This window comes from Brachypodium distachyon, chromosome 1 (genome assembly GCF_000005505.3).
Source record: "Brachypodium distachyon strain Bd21 chromosome 1, Brachypodium_distachyon_v3.0, whole genome shotgun sequence".
Taxonomy (NCBI): Eukaryota; Viridiplantae; Streptophyta; class Magnoliopsida; order Poales; family Poaceae; genus Brachypodium; species Brachypodium distachyon.
This window is the reverse complement of record NC_016131.3, coordinates 61,027,340-61,047,333: the sequence shown is the minus strand read 5'-3', so window position 1 is coordinate 61,047,333 and position 19,994 is coordinate 61,027,340. Positions and strand designations below refer to the sequence as shown.

The 19,994-nt window shown below is 42.3% G+C and overlaps 1 protein-coding gene, 1 long non-coding RNA gene and 2 pseudogenes across 3 annotated transcripts; 3 read left to right on the top strand and 1 right to left on the bottom strand.

Moving 5' to 3' along the window:
- Positions 1 to 2,066: 2,066 nt before the first annotated feature.
- On the top strand, positions 2,067 to 5,990 carry LOC100828323 (annotated as a pseudogene).
- Positions 5,991 to 6,459: 469 nt separating this feature from the next.
- On the top strand, positions 6,460 to 9,975 carry LOC100823608 (cytochrome P450 709B2). Its single transcript, XM_003557827.4, has 5 exons — positions 6,460 to 7,049; positions 7,743 to 7,966; positions 8,433 to 8,683; positions 8,762 to 9,140; positions 9,326 to 9,975. The coding sequence occupies exons 1-5, from the start codon at positions 6,767 to 6,769 to the stop codon at positions 9,755 to 9,757; spliced, it is 1,569 nt and encodes a 522-aa protein (XP_003557875.1). The 5' UTR covers positions 6,460 to 6,766; the 3' UTR covers positions 9,758 to 9,975.
- Positions 9,976 to 12,148: 2,173 nt separating this feature from the next.
- LOC112272030 lies at positions 12,149 to 15,954 on the bottom strand. Of its 2 annotated transcripts, XR_002965708.1 has the most exons (4): positions 15,765 to 15,954; positions 13,863 to 14,571; positions 13,310 to 13,762; positions 12,149 to 12,569 (listed from the first exon to the last, which is right to left on the bottom strand). It is a non-coding gene; the product is annotated as an uncharacterized LOC112272030 (long non-coding RNA). The 2 variants fall into 2 exon arrangements; XR_002965706.1 differs by lacking the exon at positions 13,863 to 14,571 and having other exon boundaries at positions 12,157 to 12,569; positions 15,765 to 15,948.
- On the top strand, positions 12,381 to 15,455 carry LOC100840489 (annotated as a pseudogene).
- Positions 15,955 to 19,994: the final 4,040 nt, after the last annotated feature.

The following is a 19,994-nucleotide window of genomic DNA, read 5'->3' as shown; positions in this document are numbered from 1 at the left end:
TCAGCTAAGAAGGAAGAAATCCAAGCCTCAAACATATCATCCTCTATGCTGTCAGGTGGTCCAGACAGGCCAAAGGCACACAAAACTGAGCAAGTGGTCCACATCTTCCCTGAAACTGCAAAAATGACAATAAAATCTTGATCGTCAGAAGGATCTCCAACTTCCACATTTTCCTATATTCTATCGTTGTGGTAAACTGAAGTTGTAAATAGAGAGATTTGATGTAAATTCCCCTTTCCGTCCAATCTTGTGTTTCACCCTATCTTCTAGCCGGTAAGCTGAAAAGTGCTCACCAAACCTGCCATTTTGTTGCAACCGTTTTGTTGCCTGTGTTAAGAGAGTCCCCTTACCCCTAGACAATAACAATAAAGACTCAGTCCAGTTTCCTTCACATCCTTGACAGTGACATGCTTAGAGAAAGATATGTTTTAAAATTTGCGAAATCTATTGTCCAATGGGAGATCATTGTAACATCACAAAGTTTTTCCAATTTGGAATGTCAAATAAAAATAATTGTTTGAATTGAATTTGCTGTTTGAAAGAACTTTTTGTTGAGATGTACTTAAATGTTCTGAAGAATTTAAAATTTTCAGAACTTATTTGAATTTTTTAACCACGATGTTGAATTTTCAACCCAAATTATACGGACATATAAATTAATAGGCCTAACCCATTGGGTTTAGTTTTTTTAAATATAAAATCAAATCTGACCGGTGGAACTCCTTTGTCAATGACCCATTTACCCTGACCATTTGTGGTTATTTTACAAATCAAGGAAATTGACACTAGAAATTTTTACATTTTAAGAGATGTAGAAAAATCTTAACACTAGTGAATAGTAAATAAATAGTTGGTGAATCATAAAAATGTGATTCTAGTGGGATGAGCTCACATTTATTAAGTATGAATTTCCATTATCATAAAATGGTCCTGTAGCCACCTTGCTCTGAGCTGGGGCTGGGGTACACGGTTGGGGCATGAATGTTTTTTTGTCAAATGACCACAAAAGTTGTTGTATTCTCATTTTAAAATGGTCAAAGATATAAAATTATAAATTGTTTATGCCTGTGTAGGTGCGTACCATGGTAAGGCATCTTAGTACAATCTTTCAGATTTTTTTTAGGTGCCAAAATATGGATTTCATAAAATTTACAAAAAGGTAGAAGCTTTCTCCCAAGCATCGACGGTATGCCTGTAGGCTGCGACCCACTGGTCGCCTCTTCTCTTATTACCAAGACATGCAGTGCATATAGGCAGGTGATAACTCTAGTGCATATAGGGTCTACCACAAGTAAATTATATTTTTCAAAATAATGATGATTTCAGTGTTTAGAGGCTGACAAGCGATGCCCGTGACTGCTTTACCTCTTTGAGGCTACCTCAAGGGGAAGAGGCACCTCTAAGCTTAGAGGCAGCCCAAAAAATGATGCAATAACTGCATTAGAGACGGGAAGAGAGCCAAGCAAACACAAAATATTGGAGACTGGAGGAGCCAATTGAGTATAGATGCTAGCTAACAACTTTTACTCTCAAACACTACCACTTAATTTCCACTCATAACGGAATTGTTAGGGGCAAAGCCAATGCTCGCCCACTCCTGCTTAGAGACAAATGTGCCTCTAAGTTGGGATCTGCAACATGTCTCTGTTCTTATCATTAAACTTTGTGTACAGAGACAGTTGTTGTTTCTAAGATTGGCCCTACCATCAAATGAATAATCTTTAAAAAATAATTTTACTTTAATGCTTTAGATGATCATAAATGGGCCATATGATTGTTTCGGCTCTTAAATGGCTATATGGCTCTACCATCAAATGAATAGTATTTTAAAAATAGTTACTCCCTCTGATATATTATTCTCACAGAATTGTCTAGATATAGATGTACCTACAAAATAAAACACGTCTAGATACACGTACGTAGACAAATCCGAAACAAATAAAATGGATGGGTGGCAATATTATTTTAATATTTTAGAGACTTAGAAGTGGGCTATGCTATTGTTTCCCCTCTTAACTGACTCTAAATATAGAGGCCTAGAAAAGACAAAAAGACAACTTTTGCATTTGGAAACAGTTAATGAACAATAAAGGCCCCCTAAGCAATAGATGTCTCTATAAATACTCCACCAGATTTGTTTTACGGATCTCGATCAAATCAAGGCCACCTCTGTGTATCTATCGCAACAAGGCACAGCGCAAGTCCGGCGTCCATGGCATCCGTGCTGCTCGTGGCCCTTGCCACGCTCCTGGCGCTCGCCGTCTCACGGCTGTGGAGCTACGCCGTGGTGCGCCTCGCGTGGCGGCCTGGCGCCGTGGTCCGGAGGTTTAGGGAGCAGGGCGTCCACGGGCCCCCGTACAGGTTCCTGAGAGGCTGCAACGAGGACGTCAGGAGGATGAAGGCGGAGGCGGACGGCTTGGAACTGGACGTCCGCGACCACGACTACCTCCCGAGGATCGTGCCGCACTACGTCAAATGGAAGGATCAGTACGGTATGTTGGCTTTCGTTTTGATTAAGATGGAAATTAGGAAGTAGTGGAGCAGTAAGCAGTATGTTTGGTCGGGCAAAAAAATTGTTCTTTGATAGTACTAGCATCTTTTCTTCCTTTTTTTGCGGGTAGTAACGTACAAGCTTTTTTTTTTCTTTTGTGGGTAGCAACGTAACGTACTGGCTGACAAGCTGTAACTGAATCAGTTGCAAAGTTTTCAGTAGGTTCAGTTTAATTGTATGCCCACCCAATTCTTTTGCCAGCAAGGTGGCAAAAGAAAAGTTGAAAAGATAACAACGCGTCAACACCTCAAAATCTGGAAGAGAAATAAAAAGGGCTATGGAAAATAGTAAATCTCTCCACGTACACAATCTCTTTTAACAAAGTCTCATGGTTTATACTTTATATCAGTTTCCAGTCTGCTGTATGTGAACATGTATGTAACCCCCATTTTGTACCTCCATAGTCAGCTTTCTTTTACCTAATTAAATGTTTTCTTTTGAATGGTATCAGGAGGACCGTTCCTATACTAGTTTGGCCCACAACCACGAATATGCATTTTCGATTACGAGTTAGTTAAGCAGGTTCTTGCAAACAAATTCGTGAATTTCGTCAAGAATGATATGCACCCGACTATTCTGGCGATGGTAGGCAAAGGGCTAGGGACGGTGGATGGTTCAGAGTGGGCGCGACACCGTAAAGTGGTTACCCCGGCTTTTGCAATGGACAAGCTTAAGGTAACGGTCTACAATTTCAAATTCATTTCCAATTTGAAGCCATGTATTCAAGTCCTTCCAAAAGTCTGCCGCCCACAATCTAATAATAAGCCTAAACTACAGATGATGACAGAAACAATGGTTAGTTCTGCGGAATGCTTGACCAAGAAGTGGGAGGATCAGGCATCCAATAGCAAGAACTGAGAGATAGAAGTTGATTTCAGGAAAGAATCCCAAGAGTTGACAGCAGATGTTATATCCCGTACTGCTTTTGGAAGTAGCTATAGGGAGGGAAAAGAAGTATTCCATGCACAGAAACAGCTTCAGGTCATGACCTTGGGAACTCTCCTCAATGTGCAGCTACCAGGATTCAAGTAGGCCATTTCATATCTCAAGGATAGTACTTCGTAGATACAATTATTATGTCTCACTAATTATGTCCTTCTTTCAGTTATCTCCCTACTAAAAGTAACAGATTCAAATGGATGCTACAGAAGAAGCTTCAGAACATGCTATCTGAAATGATACAGTGCCGACTAGCATCCAAACAAAGTGGATTTGGAGATCTGCTCGGCGTAATGCTTGAGGCTTCCTTCACAAAAGAGCAAGGGGAGAAGCAAGACGAGCTGATTCTGACTGTGGATGAGATCATAGATGAATGCAAGACATTCTTCTTTGCAGGTCATGAAACTACGTCACATCTGCTTACTTGGACAATGTTCTTGCTCAGTGTGTATCCAGAATGGCAGGAGCGGCTACGAGAGGAGGTTCTGAGAGAATGTGGGAAAGGAAATCCTAAAGCAGACATGCTTAGTAAATTAAAAGAGGTAAGACAAACGTGGTTTGTATGGATTCCTTAATTTCCCACTTTTAGTTCTTGAAAGTATCAGCAGTTAATGTATTTCGTAGGTTGTTGTTTTCACCATACCGATTCTAACTAATTATTATTCTTGTCACGCGAATCAAATTTATCTTGAAGGTGCAACTATTGTAGCTGACAGCCTAACACTGGATATTGGCTCTGCAGATGACAATGGTGCTCCTTGAGACACTGAGACTGTATAGCCCTATTATGTTCATGCTGAGAAAACCTATCTCTGATATGAAATTGGGAAATCTCAACTTATCTAAAGGCAATGTAATTGTGATTCCTATTCCAATGCTGCACCGAGACAAGGAGGTCTGGGGTGACAGAGCGAATGAGTTCGATCCGATGAGGTTTGAGAATGGGGTCACAAAAGCTGCAAAGATTCCACACGCTCTACTGGGATTCTCCATGAGGCCAAGGTCATGCATCGGTCAGAATTTCGCAATGTTAGAAGCAAAGTTGGTGATGGCAATGATCCTGCAGAAGTTCTCCTTCACTCTTTGACCAAAGTATGTCCATGCACCTGCAGACCTGTTAACTCTTCAGCCTAAGTTCGGTCTTCCCATAAATTTGAATCCACTAGATGCATGAATTTATGATAGATGGTTTTAGCTTCTATATGTGTTAACAAATGTGAGATACATTCTCTAAAAAAACTTGTGAGATAGCTAGAGCTCGGAGTTAAATGTGGATTCAAAGTACCAAATCGGAGTTCATGCATGTGTAACTTCTTGGGTATGCCTTGATTATGTAAAACTTTATTTTATGGGTTAGATTATGTAAACTGATTATTCAAAGCTTGAGATTCAAATTTAAATGAAGCTAGTCCAGCTCGAGCTTGGTCTGGCAGGCCAAACAAAAGGCCAGTTAAAAACCAGATTCGGCGTAAATTGGATGGGTGAAAATCACTGCACATGCACATAATCAGACTCTTGGGCCAGACTCCAGCTGCACTGGAGAGCCACTCCGGTGAGACTCTGGCGAGCACACAAGGTGGTCGGGATTTCGGCTTCGGTCCTGAAAATTCATGAAACTGGATGTTGGAGTTCCCTCCAAGGTTTTTGCATCTTTTGGGTATCCTAGGAGGGAATACCCATATACCCATATTTGGGTATTGGGAGGCGAATTATGGGTAAATAACCAAAAAATTTGAGTATCCAACCTACCTAATATTGGTATGTTGTTGGGGAATTTTTTTTTGCGAAAATATCTATGTGGCAGTTTTTTGGTATCCACCCTAGAGATGCTCTTAGTCAAGGATGACATTTTGTTCAAGCCATGTTTCGGAGATTTGCATCTTAAGTTCGGCTACTACATTGTGATGTTGTGATGCATGGATGAAACTAATCCATGTATGATGACTACATATTACTATTGTGTGTCCATGTATGATGCAGCGTGGATAGCTTTGTGCATCAGTCGATGCAGAGGCCGGAGATTATCCTCCTTTTAAAAAAAAATGATGCAGCGTGGCACCTTAGCTACACCAAAAACCGGAAGAGCCTTTTGCTGGGGTGTGCTCAGCTTCGTGAATAAGAGGGATCAGCGTTAAGGCCACCCAAAGGTACGAGTGAAGACCTCATAACAGCCTAACAGGCCGTCAACATGATTTGATGGAAGTGCGACAGGAGGCGCTGTAATCTGGAGAGGCTTTGTTGTGCTTGCTGTGGATTACCGACCTTTCAGTTTTCGCTTAAAGAAAAACCAACATTTCCGTCCGGTGGAACTCCTAGCGACAAGGAGTGTTGTTTGCCTCGCAACAGACTACACGATAACCAATCTGTAAACCAATCTGATTTTAGAGACAGACAGTTGTGCCGATGTCAGTATGGTCCGCTGCTGCAGAAAGGAAAAACTCGCACTGCTCTCTTCGACTGTGCACCACATGTGGTAGCTAAGACTGGCAATAATTATAAACTTTTTGGTGTGTGGTTCCAAGAGCCCCTGGGTGGCTGGCTGTGTTTGAAGTATCGTTACGTAAAGACTCTTGCTTGTGAGTAAATAAAGACAGGCTTTAGTGGTTCAAAATCAAAGAGGGAAAGGAGCTTGCAAGCAGGCAAATTAAACCAACCGCCCCGCTCCCAGAATCCAGGCATAAGAGCATCCCTAGCGGATCGCGAGTTCGGTCGAACTGAACTTTGAAGTAATGTCGGGAAGAACAGATACTGAAACCGTAAACCGCCAATGTGAAAAATTTAAACACAGAACGATTCGTGCGTCGAAGAATCACAAGTTCATACATAGAAACTTCATAAATTAACACTGGACCTAATACCATTAGAACAAGTTCACACATAATTCACGACATGATTTGCTAGAGATGCTCTAACACAGGCTGCTCGCCGCCTTTTGTCGCCTAGCCACACTGAGCATCAATCTACAATCATCATCACCGACAGCGAGAGTACGAGAGTGACACCAAAGGCTAAAGTCAATCGCCATCTTAATCAACCAGCCACCCATATTACCAACCCAGCTATCTACTCCGTAGTTTTTTATTTTGTGCATCTCCATCAATCCATACAGAGGATATAGGCTTGTTTTCGAAAGAAAAGAACAAGCTATATATAGGTAGTAATAGCTAGTATACTTACAGCCAGCCTCAGACATCCCAATCAATCCTTCCTCAAACATCCCAAACCTTCCAAGCAAGCGCGCACAGGCCAGAGGGAACCTTACTGCCTCCGGGGTCAATGGCAGCACCCGTTGTGCTCGTGGTCTTAGCTGCGCTCCTGGCGCTCGCCACCTCGCGACTGTGGAGCTATGCCGTGGTGCGTCTCGCGTGGAGGCCTCGCGCCATGGCACGGAGGTTCCGGGAGCAGGGCGTCCACGGGCCATCCTACAGGTTCCTCACAGGCTCCAATGAGGACGTCAGGAGGATGAAGGCGGAGGCGGACGGCGTGGAACTGGACCTCCGCGACCACGACTACCTCCCGAGGATAGTGCCGCACCTTGTGAAATGGAAGCATCAGTACGGTATGGTTCTTCATTAAAATGGAAACGAAGCATAGAAGAAATAACAGTATGTTTTGGTTGATAGTTCATATATATGATATTAGTTTGCTGGGAAGAAAATACTTACCAGAGGTTAATGCAAGTCTGCTAAAGTGTTTTAGTAAACTTACGTTATTGCATCAGGAAGAGTAAGTTCAGCTACAGCGTTTCAGTAAGAGTTTTTCTTAGTGTTTTCAGTAAGAGCAAGTTCTTGCGTCAGAAAGTAGGAGTAAACTCTGCAGTTTGTATGCCACCCTTATTGCTACTCCCTCCGATCCATAATAAGTGATTGAGGGAGTACTAAAGAATAAGGTATCCACCATAATCCATTTGCAGCCTATATTCGAGATCTATATCCGATCCCTAATTATCCAGGTTCAGGTGGGTAGGCACACCATATGGTGCCTGACTGCCTGTCTACTTCAGACTTTGGAGATACTCCGGAGCAAGTAGCCAAAGCAGAATCACAAAGTAGGAAAAGAAAAACTAGAACAGTTGAAAACAAATTTAAATGGGCCATGGGAATAAGTAAATACGTAGGTGTCTGGTCTGCAGTACGAGAATGCACATATATGATATATCGATCTAACCCCAACTTTTTTTTAGTAATATCTAACCCTGATTTAGTACCTATGTACTCACATTTTTTAAATGTTCTCATTTTAATGGTATCAGGATCACCGTATGTATACTGGTTTGGCCCACAACCTCGAATCTGCATCTTTGATTACGAGTTGGTTAAGCAGGTTCTTGCAAACAAATATGGACACTTCATCAAGAATGATACACATCCGACTATTCTGGCGATGATTGGCAAAGGGCTAGTGCTGGTGGATGGCTCGGACTGGGTGCGACACCGTAGAGTGGTAAACCCAGCTTTTGCTATGGACAAGCTTAAGGTAACAGTCTGTTTCAAATTCAGTTTGAAGCCATGTAATATCTGTTAACTTTGGAGAAAGGAACAAATGATTTTCATGTATTGACTAGAAGCCCAAAGGGCTATATATACTACTACCTCCGATCCTAAATTGTTGTCAAAATATTACATGTATCTAGACACTTTTTATGAATAGATACATCCATATTTGGGCAAATTTGAGACAAGAATTTAGGATCGGAGGGAGTACAAGTGAATACATGGTCCTAAACTACTGTGGAATACCACACACTACAATTTGGGTATTATCCTCATACTTTTGGGTACCTAACCCTTGCACATTCGGACACCACCCTCATACACTGGGTGCTATCCTCACATGACGGGTGTCACCATCACATATTAGGGTATCACACTCACATACCCTTAACAATCTCTTCGTTCCGAAAATCTACTGTTAACAATTTTAAAATGATCCTAAACTGCAGATGATGACAGGAACAATGGTTAGTTGTGCTGAATGCTTGATCAAGAAGTGGGAAGATCAGGCAACCTATAGCAAGAGCAGAGAGATAGAAGTTGAGTTCAGCAAAGAATCCCAAGAGTTGACAGCAGATGTTATATCCTGTACTGCTTTTGGAAGTAGCTTTATGGAGGGAAAAGAAGTATTCCATGCACAGAAACAGCTTCAGGCCATCACCGTGGCAACTATGCTCAATGTGCAGATACCAGGATTTAAGTAAATCTGTTCATATCTCAAGGGTAGTATTTTGTATCTACAATCATTATGGCTCGCTAATTATTTTCTTTTTTTCAGATATCTCCCTACTAAACAAAACAGATGCAAGTGGATGCTAGAAAACAAGCTTAAGAACACGCTATCTAGAATAATACAATGCCGAGTAGCATCGAAAGAAAGTGGATTTGGCAATGATCTGCTCGGTGTAATGCTTGAGGCTTGCTTCACAAAAGAGCAAGGAGGGAAGAAAGGCGAGCAGATTCTGAGTGTGGATGAGATCATTGATGAATGCAAGACATTCTTCTTTGCAGGGCATGAAACCACCTCACATCTGCTTACTTGGACAATGTTCTTGCTCAGTGTGTATCCAGAATGGCAGGAGCGGCTTAGAGAGGAGGTTCTGAGAGAATGTGGAAAGGGAAATCCTAACGCAGACATGCTTAGTAAACTAAAAGAGGTAATTCGAACGTGGCCTGCATAGATTCCTTAGTTATCCAATTTTAGTTCTTGCAAGTGTCAGCAACTTAATATCTTTAGTAAGCTGTGGTTTCTAATTATTATTGTTGTTACATATGAATCAACTTTATCTTAAATGTGCAACTTTTGTAGCTGACAGCCTAACACTGGAGATTGGTATTGCAGATGACAATGGTGCTCCTTGAGACACTGAGACTGTATAGCCCTATTATTTTCATGCTGAGAAAACCTATATCAGATATGAAATTGGGAAATCTCAACTTACCTAAAGGCTCAGCAATTGTGATTCCTATTCCAATGCTGCACCGAGACAAGGAGGTCTGGGGTGACAGAGCCAATGAGTTCGATCCAATGAGATTTGAGAATGGGATCACAAAAGCAGCAAAGATTCCACATGCTCTCCTGGGATTCTCCATAGGGCCAAGGTCATGCATCGGTCAGAACTTCGCAATGTTAGAAGCTAAGTCGGTGTTGGCGATGATCCTGCAGAAGTTCTCCTTCACTCTTTCTCCAAAGTATGTGCATGCACCTGCAGATCTGTTAACACTTCAGCCAAAGTCCGGTCTTCCCATAATTTTGAGTCCACTAGATGCATGAATGTATGATACATGGTTTTAACTTTTCTATGTGTAAAACTGTAAATAAACAAGATATTGCTAGAGTTCAGAATTAGATGTGGATTGTCTGTACCAAATCAGAATTCATGGCATGGAACAGGACTACAGCCAGAGTTCAGAATTAGATGCGTAGATAACTTACAGCTTCTTTTTTCTTTTACGTTTTAGATTATATATAAGTGATTATTTCGAGCTTGAGATCCAAGTTGGACCATTTCTCGAAGCTCAAGCTTACTTTGGCAGGCCAAACAGAAGGCCAGTTACAACCAGATTTGGCGTACATAAAAATTAGATGGGCAAAAATCATTGAACAGGTAAATAATGAGAGATGTGTACCGTATGGTACTCTGTACAAGAAAACAGCGTGCCCAGCTTGACTATTGATTGCATTTTATGACACGTGGTACCTGCATCTGCATGCAACACGTAGATTGCAGATAGCAATTGATTGCCACCTGCTCTCGTGAAATTACTTGTTCAGTCTCTTTCAACTTTAGCATTTTGGCATCCATTCGTTGCATCGCAATACATCCACCACAGACTGAAAATGACATGCCAACTACCAACCTGTGCTGTACACATGTTCCGTAAGCTGAATTGTACCTGTACGGTTGCAAATAACGAGCCCAGCACTCTGGCAGCAGTGACTCGGATTATTTCTTCTAGACATCGATTATCCGAGATCTTCTGGCAGCGATGTAGATGGGTTTGCTTCTTTATCCTGCAACCACCCTCACGGTTGGTTAACTTTGAAAACTAAATATTTCATGCAGCACAGATTGTCTTGTGTGAACTGGAACCACCTTAAAAGCAAGAGAATGAAAACACCATCTCAGCTTTCAATGGTTAACCGTCAAGATGGCAATGGATAGTGAAAATGTGAATATCCATGGGTATCCATCCCATGGATATCCATCCCATGGATCGCAGGTATGGAACGGGTTTTCAATTCATGGATATCCATTAATGGATACCCGTCAACACATGGAGCGAGCACGGATATCACATTTGATCCATGGATACCCGGTATTATTAAAATAAATAAATAGCTAACATGTGCGTCCATTAGTTAGCTATATGATTCATATAAATAGTCCCCTTCCACTCAACCCTAACCCTAACTCCCTCCTCTCCCTCAGTCCCACACTCCCACCCCACGAGCCGCGCCCCCGATCTGTCCTCGACTCCCGGTTCCCCCACCGATCTCCTCCCTCTTCCCCGATGCTCGCCGTTGTTGCTGCAATTTATGATGTATATTGCATGGATATGGATAATCCATGGATACCCGGTGGATATGGATGTTGATATTGTTTTGCATCCACGGATATTTTCGTGAATGGATAGTTGGTTTGGGATTTGGTCGACCTGTCCAGACCCGCCCCATTGCCATCCTGAGGTAACCACATTTAGATCTGATCTAGTGGACAAGATGGTTACTAACTCTTAATCAAATGTATCTACTGGTGTTACAGTTCTCTGTCAAGCAGATTAAAGAATCAAACTCAAGACTGTTTACTGCTCTTTCTCATTTACTGTTGTTTCCGTTATATGGTGATCAGGGTTTTGGTTACTGCCCAGTAACCTCATTTCCCGGCTACTCCAGTAAATGGGTTTACTGGACAAAAAAAATATCATTTTTTATACTATATTATTTATTATTGCTTACATAATACTAAGGCACAAATAAACAAATATGGTGAGGAGACTCTAACTCAACAGCTCAGGTTAGCATGACCAAACAGTTTAACTTATTAAATACCAAGCAACAAGTTTTGAACTGAGGAATCAGCCAATCTACGTCTTCTCATGCCTGTCTTTCACTCTTCCTTCCCAGATTAACTATTATCATGTTGGTATATCAGCTATGAAACTGTTTGAAGCATACAACTGATGATCAATAATTCTTTTGCATCTGTTTGGCAAGTTATACCTTCTCTTATTTGATTCCATACGTACCAAAGCAAAGACACTATGACTTTTGAAAACTTTAAACTTAAGCAACGGACGAAGGCCATCGAACCTGTGACCTCCATTAGGAGAGATACCCTGGCGACTACACTGTGATTGTATTTTTTTAATCACATAGGTGCAATATGTAATTATTTATCTTCAGAGGAGTTTTTTAAATCAAAACAGGATCCAATGCCTAAAACCTTTATGCTAACAGGGCATAATAAATAATCTCACCTTAGGATATACAATATACACACACACACACATTGCTGTTGGCTAAAAACATTTGTACTTGCGTTTTTTGCTGAACTTTGCCAAAAGCAATATTGACATGAGTGGATGAGCCGGCTAACCCATTATAGCAAATGCAAGATAACAAGCAACAAGGACATGTAAACCAGTGAACCTGCATCTGGTGTTATCATGTGTAAACAATTGTTTTGTCCTGCACTATTTATTCCTGGTTTGCATGCATTGTTTCTTTGTAAAAGAAAGGAAGTATTTTGAGTCCATCATTCACCGTCCTCTTCAACATTGAAATATCGCACCGCCTTCATATTAAGAAAAAAATTACATGGCTGAGGACGTGTACAAGTCCCTTCATATTCTTCAAACAAACAAAGGGCTTTATTTGTTGCAGCACCTTCCTTTCCTCCAACACAAGTCCATCTCTTCACCATGGCCTCTCCTCTTTCTCTGGCTCTGATTCCTCTGCTAGTTCTTGCTGTCTCATGGCTATGGGACTACGTCATTGTGCGCCTCATATGGAGGCCTTACACCATAGCTAAGAAGCTCAGGGAGCAAGGGATCCATGGACCCCCCTACAAGTTCTTCAAAGGCTGCAACGAGGAAGTGAAGAGAATGAAGGAAGAGGCAGATGGTTTTGTGATGGATGTTCACGACCACAACTACATTAAAAGAATTGCACCACACTACCTAAAGTGGAGGACCCAGTATGGTACAGTTTCGGCTTAAATTTGCACAATGTGCTGTTGTTGGTGCGACTGGTTTATTATGCTACATGGTGACCAAGCAACCCGACTAATCATTCCTAAACCTAGAAATGCCTATCCAGTGCAATCATGGTCACTCTTAGTAGCCAAGTTCATAATTAATATAGTTTGATATGCAAACTTGCAAATCTCATGCTATGCAGGAGAGCCATTTCTGTATTGGTTTGGGTCAAAGCCCCGTGTCTGCATCTTCGACTACGAATTGGCAAGGCAGATCCTTTCAACCAAGTCTGGGCACTTCGTGAAGAATGACGCGCACCCAACCGTGTTAACATTGATTGGTAGTATGGGACTGGTATTGGTGGAAGGTGCAGATTGGGTGCGCCATCGCAGGGCTTTCGCCATGGATAAGCTAAAGGTAATAATTTTCCCTAATGTCGTAAATTGTAATTATGCTCCGAACCCGCATATGGAGATGCACTCCAGAAACTACGGTGAGTTGTGCATCACATTTAAGGCAACTTATATTCTACGGAGTAGTTCTGATATAGGCCTAGATGCCCATCTGCAAGTAGTTCCGTACTTGTAGGAAGAACAAGATAGGTATAGTGCAAGTAGTTCCTTACTTGCTGGAGCGTCTGCACTGCAATTGAGATGGCCTCCTTGCCTGCCTTCTTTGTTCAAGTGGCATCAGAGAATCGAGGGATCATCTCTTCTTTGATTGCCAGTTCAGTCGTGAATGTTGGCGCTGCCTGGGGATTCTGGGGCTTTGCCTGGTCCGTTCCTTTAGCGCTTGTTCCATGCTAAATCTGAGTTCTCTAAACCCTTTTTCGTGGAGGTCTTCATCACTGTGGCTTGGCAAATTTGGAAGCTTAGAAATGATAGCATTTTCCGTACTGTCGTGTTGCGCCTTCTAGTGCTTGGCAGAGTTGCAGGCTCAGGGAAGGTGCTCACGACGCTTTGCTTGTTTGGCATGCTAGTTACCCTTGCCACGGTACCTTGAACCTTTTGAGGCCTCTCCACTCTCCTGCTTTTTCTTCTTTGCTTATATGTACCATCGGAGCCTCTCCTCCAGTTTCCTTCAAAAAAGCAGACATAATGAGAGAGAAAGATCTAATTAAGAAAATGAACGACATAAGCAGTATATTTAATTTCTATGAAATTAATCCTCATACATACTGTTTCCCCCTTTGCTGCGTGATGCAGATGATGACAAAAACAATGGCGTCTTGCGCTCAAAACATGGTCCAGGAATTCGAAGAACAAGCATGGAGAAATCCGAATGGAGTTCGATAAACCAGCCCAAGAGTTAACAGCAGATATCATATCCCATACAGCCTTCGGAAGTAGTTACAAGTTAGGAATAGAAGCCTTCCAGGCGATGAAAGAGCTCCAGGAAAATTTCATGGCAAGTGCTCTTGACGTGCAGATACCAGGATTCAAGTAATATGCCTTATGCTTTGCATGCATAACCTTTTTTTTTTACATCATGCTTTGCTAGCATACAATGTACAACAAGAACTGAATTCATTGACTGCCTATCCATATGATAACTCATTCCCGGCATTGTTCTTTTGAGATCAGATACCTTCCTACAGAAAGGAATAGGCAGAAGTGGATGCTTGAAAAGAAGCTTAGGAACACGCTCATGCATATCATAGAATCACGATTAGCGTCAAAGGGGAGTGGAAATGGAAATGATCTGCTTGGCTTGATGCTTAAGGATTGCACTGCGACAGATAGAGGGAAACAAGAGCGGATCAGCTTGGCCATGGACGAGATCATAGATGAGTGCAAAACATTCTTCTTCGCTGGTTACGAAACCACATCACTCCTACTTACTTGGACAGTATTCTTGCTCAGCGTGTATCCAGAATGGCAGGAGAAGCTGCGGGAGGAGGTTTTGAAGGAATTTAGAAAGGAAACACCTAGCGGCAACAACCTTAGCAAATTGAAAGAGGTAGGAAAAAAATATATTGATCCTCATGTATGTTGATTTCTTGATTCTGTCTTAAGTTGTTCCCTGCATTATAGTGTTTGCTTTGCTTGCGATACAAGATTTCGCATGAATTTCTGCAATGATGTTCCACGTTACAGCTAACTTAAACATGGCATGTATTGCAGATGACAATGGTACTCCTTGAGACCTTGAGACTCTATAGCCCTGCTCTTTTCATTCAAAGAAAGCCTATAACAGATATGGTACTGGGAGAAATAAAAATACCCAAAGGCCATGCAATCATAATGCCTTCTCCAATCATGCACCGTGAAAAGAAGATCTGGGGTGAGGATGCAGATCAATTCAATCCATCAAGATTTCAGAATGGCGTCACAAGAGCAGCAAAGGTTCCATACGCTCTACTGGCATTCTCAATTGGACCAAGGGCGTGCATAGGTCAGAACTTTGCAATGTTGGAAGCAAAATCAGTTCTGGCCATGATTCTACAGAAGTTTTCATTCACTCTTGTCCCCGAGTATAAGCACGCTCCTGTGAATTGCGTAACCCTGCAACCTAAGTTTGGTCTCCCTGTTGTTCTGAAGCTACTGGAAGTGAGAAATTGGATTATTTAAGTACAAAACTTAGGAGATTATCAACCTGAGTGGTTTATGCAACCTTATTTTGGATGCATACTCATGTAAAGTGAATAAAATTCTAGCAGCTTGGTTTGTGTAACCTTAACTTAGACAAACATATTTTATTTTCTCGCGAATCGACAAGCATATATTGGGCTACAATAATGAATGACATTTATGGGCAGTATTACTCTAGTAGTCTTGGCTCTTCTTTACCGCCGGATATATAAATTTACTCAAATCAATCGAGTGATTCTACATGCAGGTCACTGGTCAGGACTGCCAATGCTACTAACGCTATCTTTTGTATGTATATCCAGTGTATATCAACTGTGGCTGACATCGAAGAGAATAATCCAAATTTCCAAAAACAAAATAAGAGAAATTACTCTTGTTCTTTTTGAGAGGAAGAGAAGCGGTAAATCGAGTGTGCTAAAATCTGATTATCTAGATCTATTGGATTAATGGAACAAACAGAATTGGCCAACATAAACACAAACAGCTCACCTCTTGCTTTTGACGGGGAGGATCATTAGCTCGATCGGAACTCAGACCACATCACCTCTAGACATATCGCCGGCGCCACCGGCGGCCTTCTGCCGGCCAGTCAGCCGCACTGCCGCTCTCCAACGGCGGTGCCCTATCTAGCCAGCGTGCCCTACTGCCCACCAAGGGGTGAATGTTAGAGTTGGGCCGGGCCGAGCCGGCGTGCAAAGAGAACAGGCTGTTTGATAGCTGACGTGGGCTAGCATCTTCCGGGCTCGCAAACCTGTGACGCTCAACTGTTTAAGCCCGTTCCTCTAAAAAAAAAAACTGTTTAAGCCCGTCCAAAGAAAAACAAAAACTAGTTGACGACGTTCCGTGAAAAATCTCTATTTAATGTAAAAACTTTTCATTAGATCTCATATCAGAGCAGATGAAAGAAGAAACCTTTATTCACGTAAACACATTTATGAAGAAAAAAAACTACGTAATTAGAGGCCTAGTGGGTTTAAAAAAATATATATGCAAGTGATTTGAGGTTCCACCTTTCATATGATACATTTATTTGAGGTCTATTGGCTAGGATTAAAAGTTTAACTGAATAGAAGTTTCACCTGATATGTTCACAAACGATTTTGTTAAAAGTCTACCTCAATTACTCCTTATAGAGTCTTCTAGCTTTGCCATGAGTTAAACTTCTTAAAGTTTGACCAATTTTATAGAAAAATCTATCAACATCTATAACACTCCCTGCAAAAAAAAAACATCTATCAGATTTAAGAAGTGTTATAGATGTTGATAGATTTTTCTATAAAATAGTTTTCTATATATATATATATATAAGGACAAAGCAAGAACATCTTATATAAAGGAAAGAAGGTAATAGTAATTTCACATTATTAGATGATCTAACTTTGTGAAATTAAAAAATTGACCAGAGTTATAGAAAATATATTAACATCTATAATATTCCCTCCGATCTTAAATTGTTGTCGAAATATTACATGTATAGACGTTTTTAAGAATAGATACGTCCATATTTGGGAAAATTTGAGACAAGAATTTAGAATCGGAGGGAGTATCAAATATGTATAATATGAAGGTATATATCATGATGAATTTAGTAAACCTAATTTAATATTGATACTGGTAGATAACTTTGGTCAAACTTTAATAAAATTTACTTAGGACAAAGTTAGCACGCCTTATTGGAACATAGGGAGTGCAACAAGTGTCATGTGCCACTCTACCATAGGAGCCAAGCCTGACACACGCCGCATAGTGGTCACATGCAAACAGGAGAGTTCAATAAATGCTCCTCCCGTCTCATATTAAGTGACGAAGTATTAGATGTATCTAGACGCTTTTTGGGTATAGATACATCCATATTTGGGCAAATTTGAGACACTTAATATGAAACGGAGGGAGTATATGTTTTTTATTTACAAACCGCATTTACTGTTCTATTTCTTGCTGATACCTTTCAAAGTAGATTGCATTTGATACGATTTGGGCGAAACTTTTATATATCGTTTTGGCTTGCACGTTTTATGTCTTGCAGTTATCCTATACTATCGCACAGTTATCCTGGCTAGTGTCTCATATTTGTCATGTCTTATGTCTCACAGTTGTATTTGTTGATATAAAATGAGGTGTTTTGTGGGAAAATTAGGGATAATCCCTTATAGTCCCTCCCACTCAAACAACTATTTGGATTTTCTAGTGTTTTAAAATTTGGAGTGAATAATCCCTAGCAAACAATAAAAAACACTAATGCCAAACAAGGACTTTCTGGATCCGGGCGTAGCGGGGAAAGAATAATGATCGTGCGTTACAACCCCGTACTTATAGTCCCTTCATGACCAAAATCAAAGACCATTAGAAGCCAGTTAAATTTGGAAACGGCTAGAATACTAATTAAACATTACTATTCCTGATCGCACGCACTAGCTAGTGTAGTAGCAGCATGCATGGTGGAACGGTAAAAACAATTCAGGCGCGCGCGAGGCTGGAGAAACCGCAGCGCATGAGCAGGAAGCTGCATGCATGGATGCATGGATGGAGATGAGAATAACAAGTCATGCAGCCGGCATGATCGAGCACGTACACGCACCTCTAGCCTATGATCCGGACAACGGCCGGATAAAGCGACCCACGATGGGTGCACACGTTACTTCCGTTCGTGTCCACGCACGCAAACGATCCGATTCGATCGGTCCCCAACGACCGAATATGCATATCCATCCATTCATTCGCCCGTCCGTCCGTTATAGCTCGATCTCCCCCTCTCCCACGTTCTTGCTCGCCATTCATCCACGATCCGTCTATATAAACCCCCGGCAACCCGGGCCGGGCGGCATCTGTCCAGCCACACCACAAACTCGATCGCCTTCAACGTACTACGCTCTCCCCACATCATATGGGTCTCCCGGTTGAGCAGTGGTGCGGCGGCGAGGCCGAGAAGAAGGAGGCGTCGGGGTGCAGGACGCCGAGCAGCAACAAGGCCCAGCAGCAGGCGGCCGGTGGCGGCGTGGGCTGCCCTGAGCCGCCCAGGAAGAGGAGGCCCGCGCCGGGGCCCGTCTCGCAGCAGCGCAACGGGGACTACTACGCCGGCGCCGACGTCGAGGCCTTCTTCGCCGCACACAACCTCTAGATATCGGTTCACCGCCCGGCCATATATAGCTAGCAATAATATGGAACTCCAAACTCATATCCTGCTTTTGTGACCGCGAGATGCAATCTCGCGTTTCTTCACAGGGTTGGGGTGTTCGATTAGCTAGCTAGCTGTGTGCGCGGGCTCTATGTGCATTAGTTCTACCGTCTAGCTTTTAGCCTTAATATGCTGCAGAAGGTACGTGTCTCGTGTGTGGTAGTATGGTTGCTACAGTAGCTCGCTAGACTAGTCTCGATCCACGTGCTTTTAGTTTGTTCTTTCTTGTTCTAGTCGCGTCTCAGCTGCCGTGTGTTGCATGCATTGTGCGATCAGATCTGGAAGGCAAATTTATGAACTAAATGAAGTACATGCCTTGCCTGTGTGTATATGAGCAAATTCGTGTTTGCTCAAGTTTGCCCTTTTGTGTGTCAAGAGTCCAGAAGGGCTCGTCCGCTCGTGCCCGGCCGGTTTGCAACTATAGATACAATGATCGAATACGCACCTAATTGCCAGGAATAAATTAACAGCTTACCATGCATAATGTAATCGACCATGCAAAAAAAATCATGTTCGGAATATCAGTAGTCAAGAAGCAGAAACACGACTTCTCTACGATCTGAAGTAAATCGCTCCATTTTACATGCCAAAGCTCGGGCAAAGCACGAGTGACGAGCCAAAGCTTAGTGCCGTCTTTAATTTCGTGCAGTAACGCCGGTCGTCGCGTAATGTGACTGCTCATCGCAAAAAAGAAGAAAGGTGAGGGCACTGCCTTGTGCCTGGAGGGACGATAGAATGGACCCTGTTGACCACCGGTCGTTTGTCTTTTGTTTGGAAATCGTGCGCTCACGTTATGCGTACTATATATGATCATCATGAGTGTTTATTTTTGCAATTTCTCAGGATAAGCATATTCTGTTATCACTCACGTTGCAGGCTCGCCTCAAGTAATTATTTCCCGGGGTATTAATTAATTAAGAATGAAACTCGTCCCGGTGGAGTAACGGGTACCGGAGAAAATCACATGTACAATTGTTCCACTAAAACTAAACAAATTGTTCACTACTTTTATACCACCAGCCGGCCTGCCCGTGAATTTTAGTCTTGCATAGTGTACATCACAAGTTTCCATCATTAGAACTGAGTACTCACCTTTTGCCTCAGTTACCTGGAAGGGTAAAGCTCCATCCACAACAGAGGAATGTATGTATAGTAGTATGGTGGTGCAAGGCATCCATGTTGCATGCACTGGCATGCATGATCCTTTTCGCATAAAAAAGGGTAAGAACTTTCTACATTCAGGTCTTCCCCAGTCCATCCCCTGCGACTCTGACAAAGGATTTTCCACGTTCAGGCGCTCCTCCAGTCCATGTCGAGCTATCGAGCGATCACCACCAGGCAAAGGATCCGGCTGCTGGTTGCGTGGAGTGTGCATGTGAGATTGTGAGTGAAGTAGACCCACTGCAGCTCCCATTGGCCGGGTAAAGATCTTGTACCGAACCAGAGCTCCTGCAGGTAAAACTTGAGAGTTCAGACTTCCCTACATCTGCAATTCTGCATACCCGACACCAACGTACAGGCAGCCGGCAGCCCTCGAGGGTAAA

Coding starts and splice junctions, on each gene's coding strand:
- LOC100823608 (XM_003557827.4), top strand. CDS start 6,767: ATGGCAGCACCCGTTGTGCTCGTGGTCTTAGCTGCGCTCCTGGCGCTC. Junction 7,050..7,742: donor GAAATGGAAGCATCAGTACG/GTATGGTTCTTC, acceptor TAATGGTATCAG/GATCACCGTATGTATACTGG. Junction 7,967..8,432: donor TTGCTATGGACAAGCTTAAG/GTAACAGTCTGT, acceptor CCTAAACTGCAG/ATGATGACAGGAACAATGGT.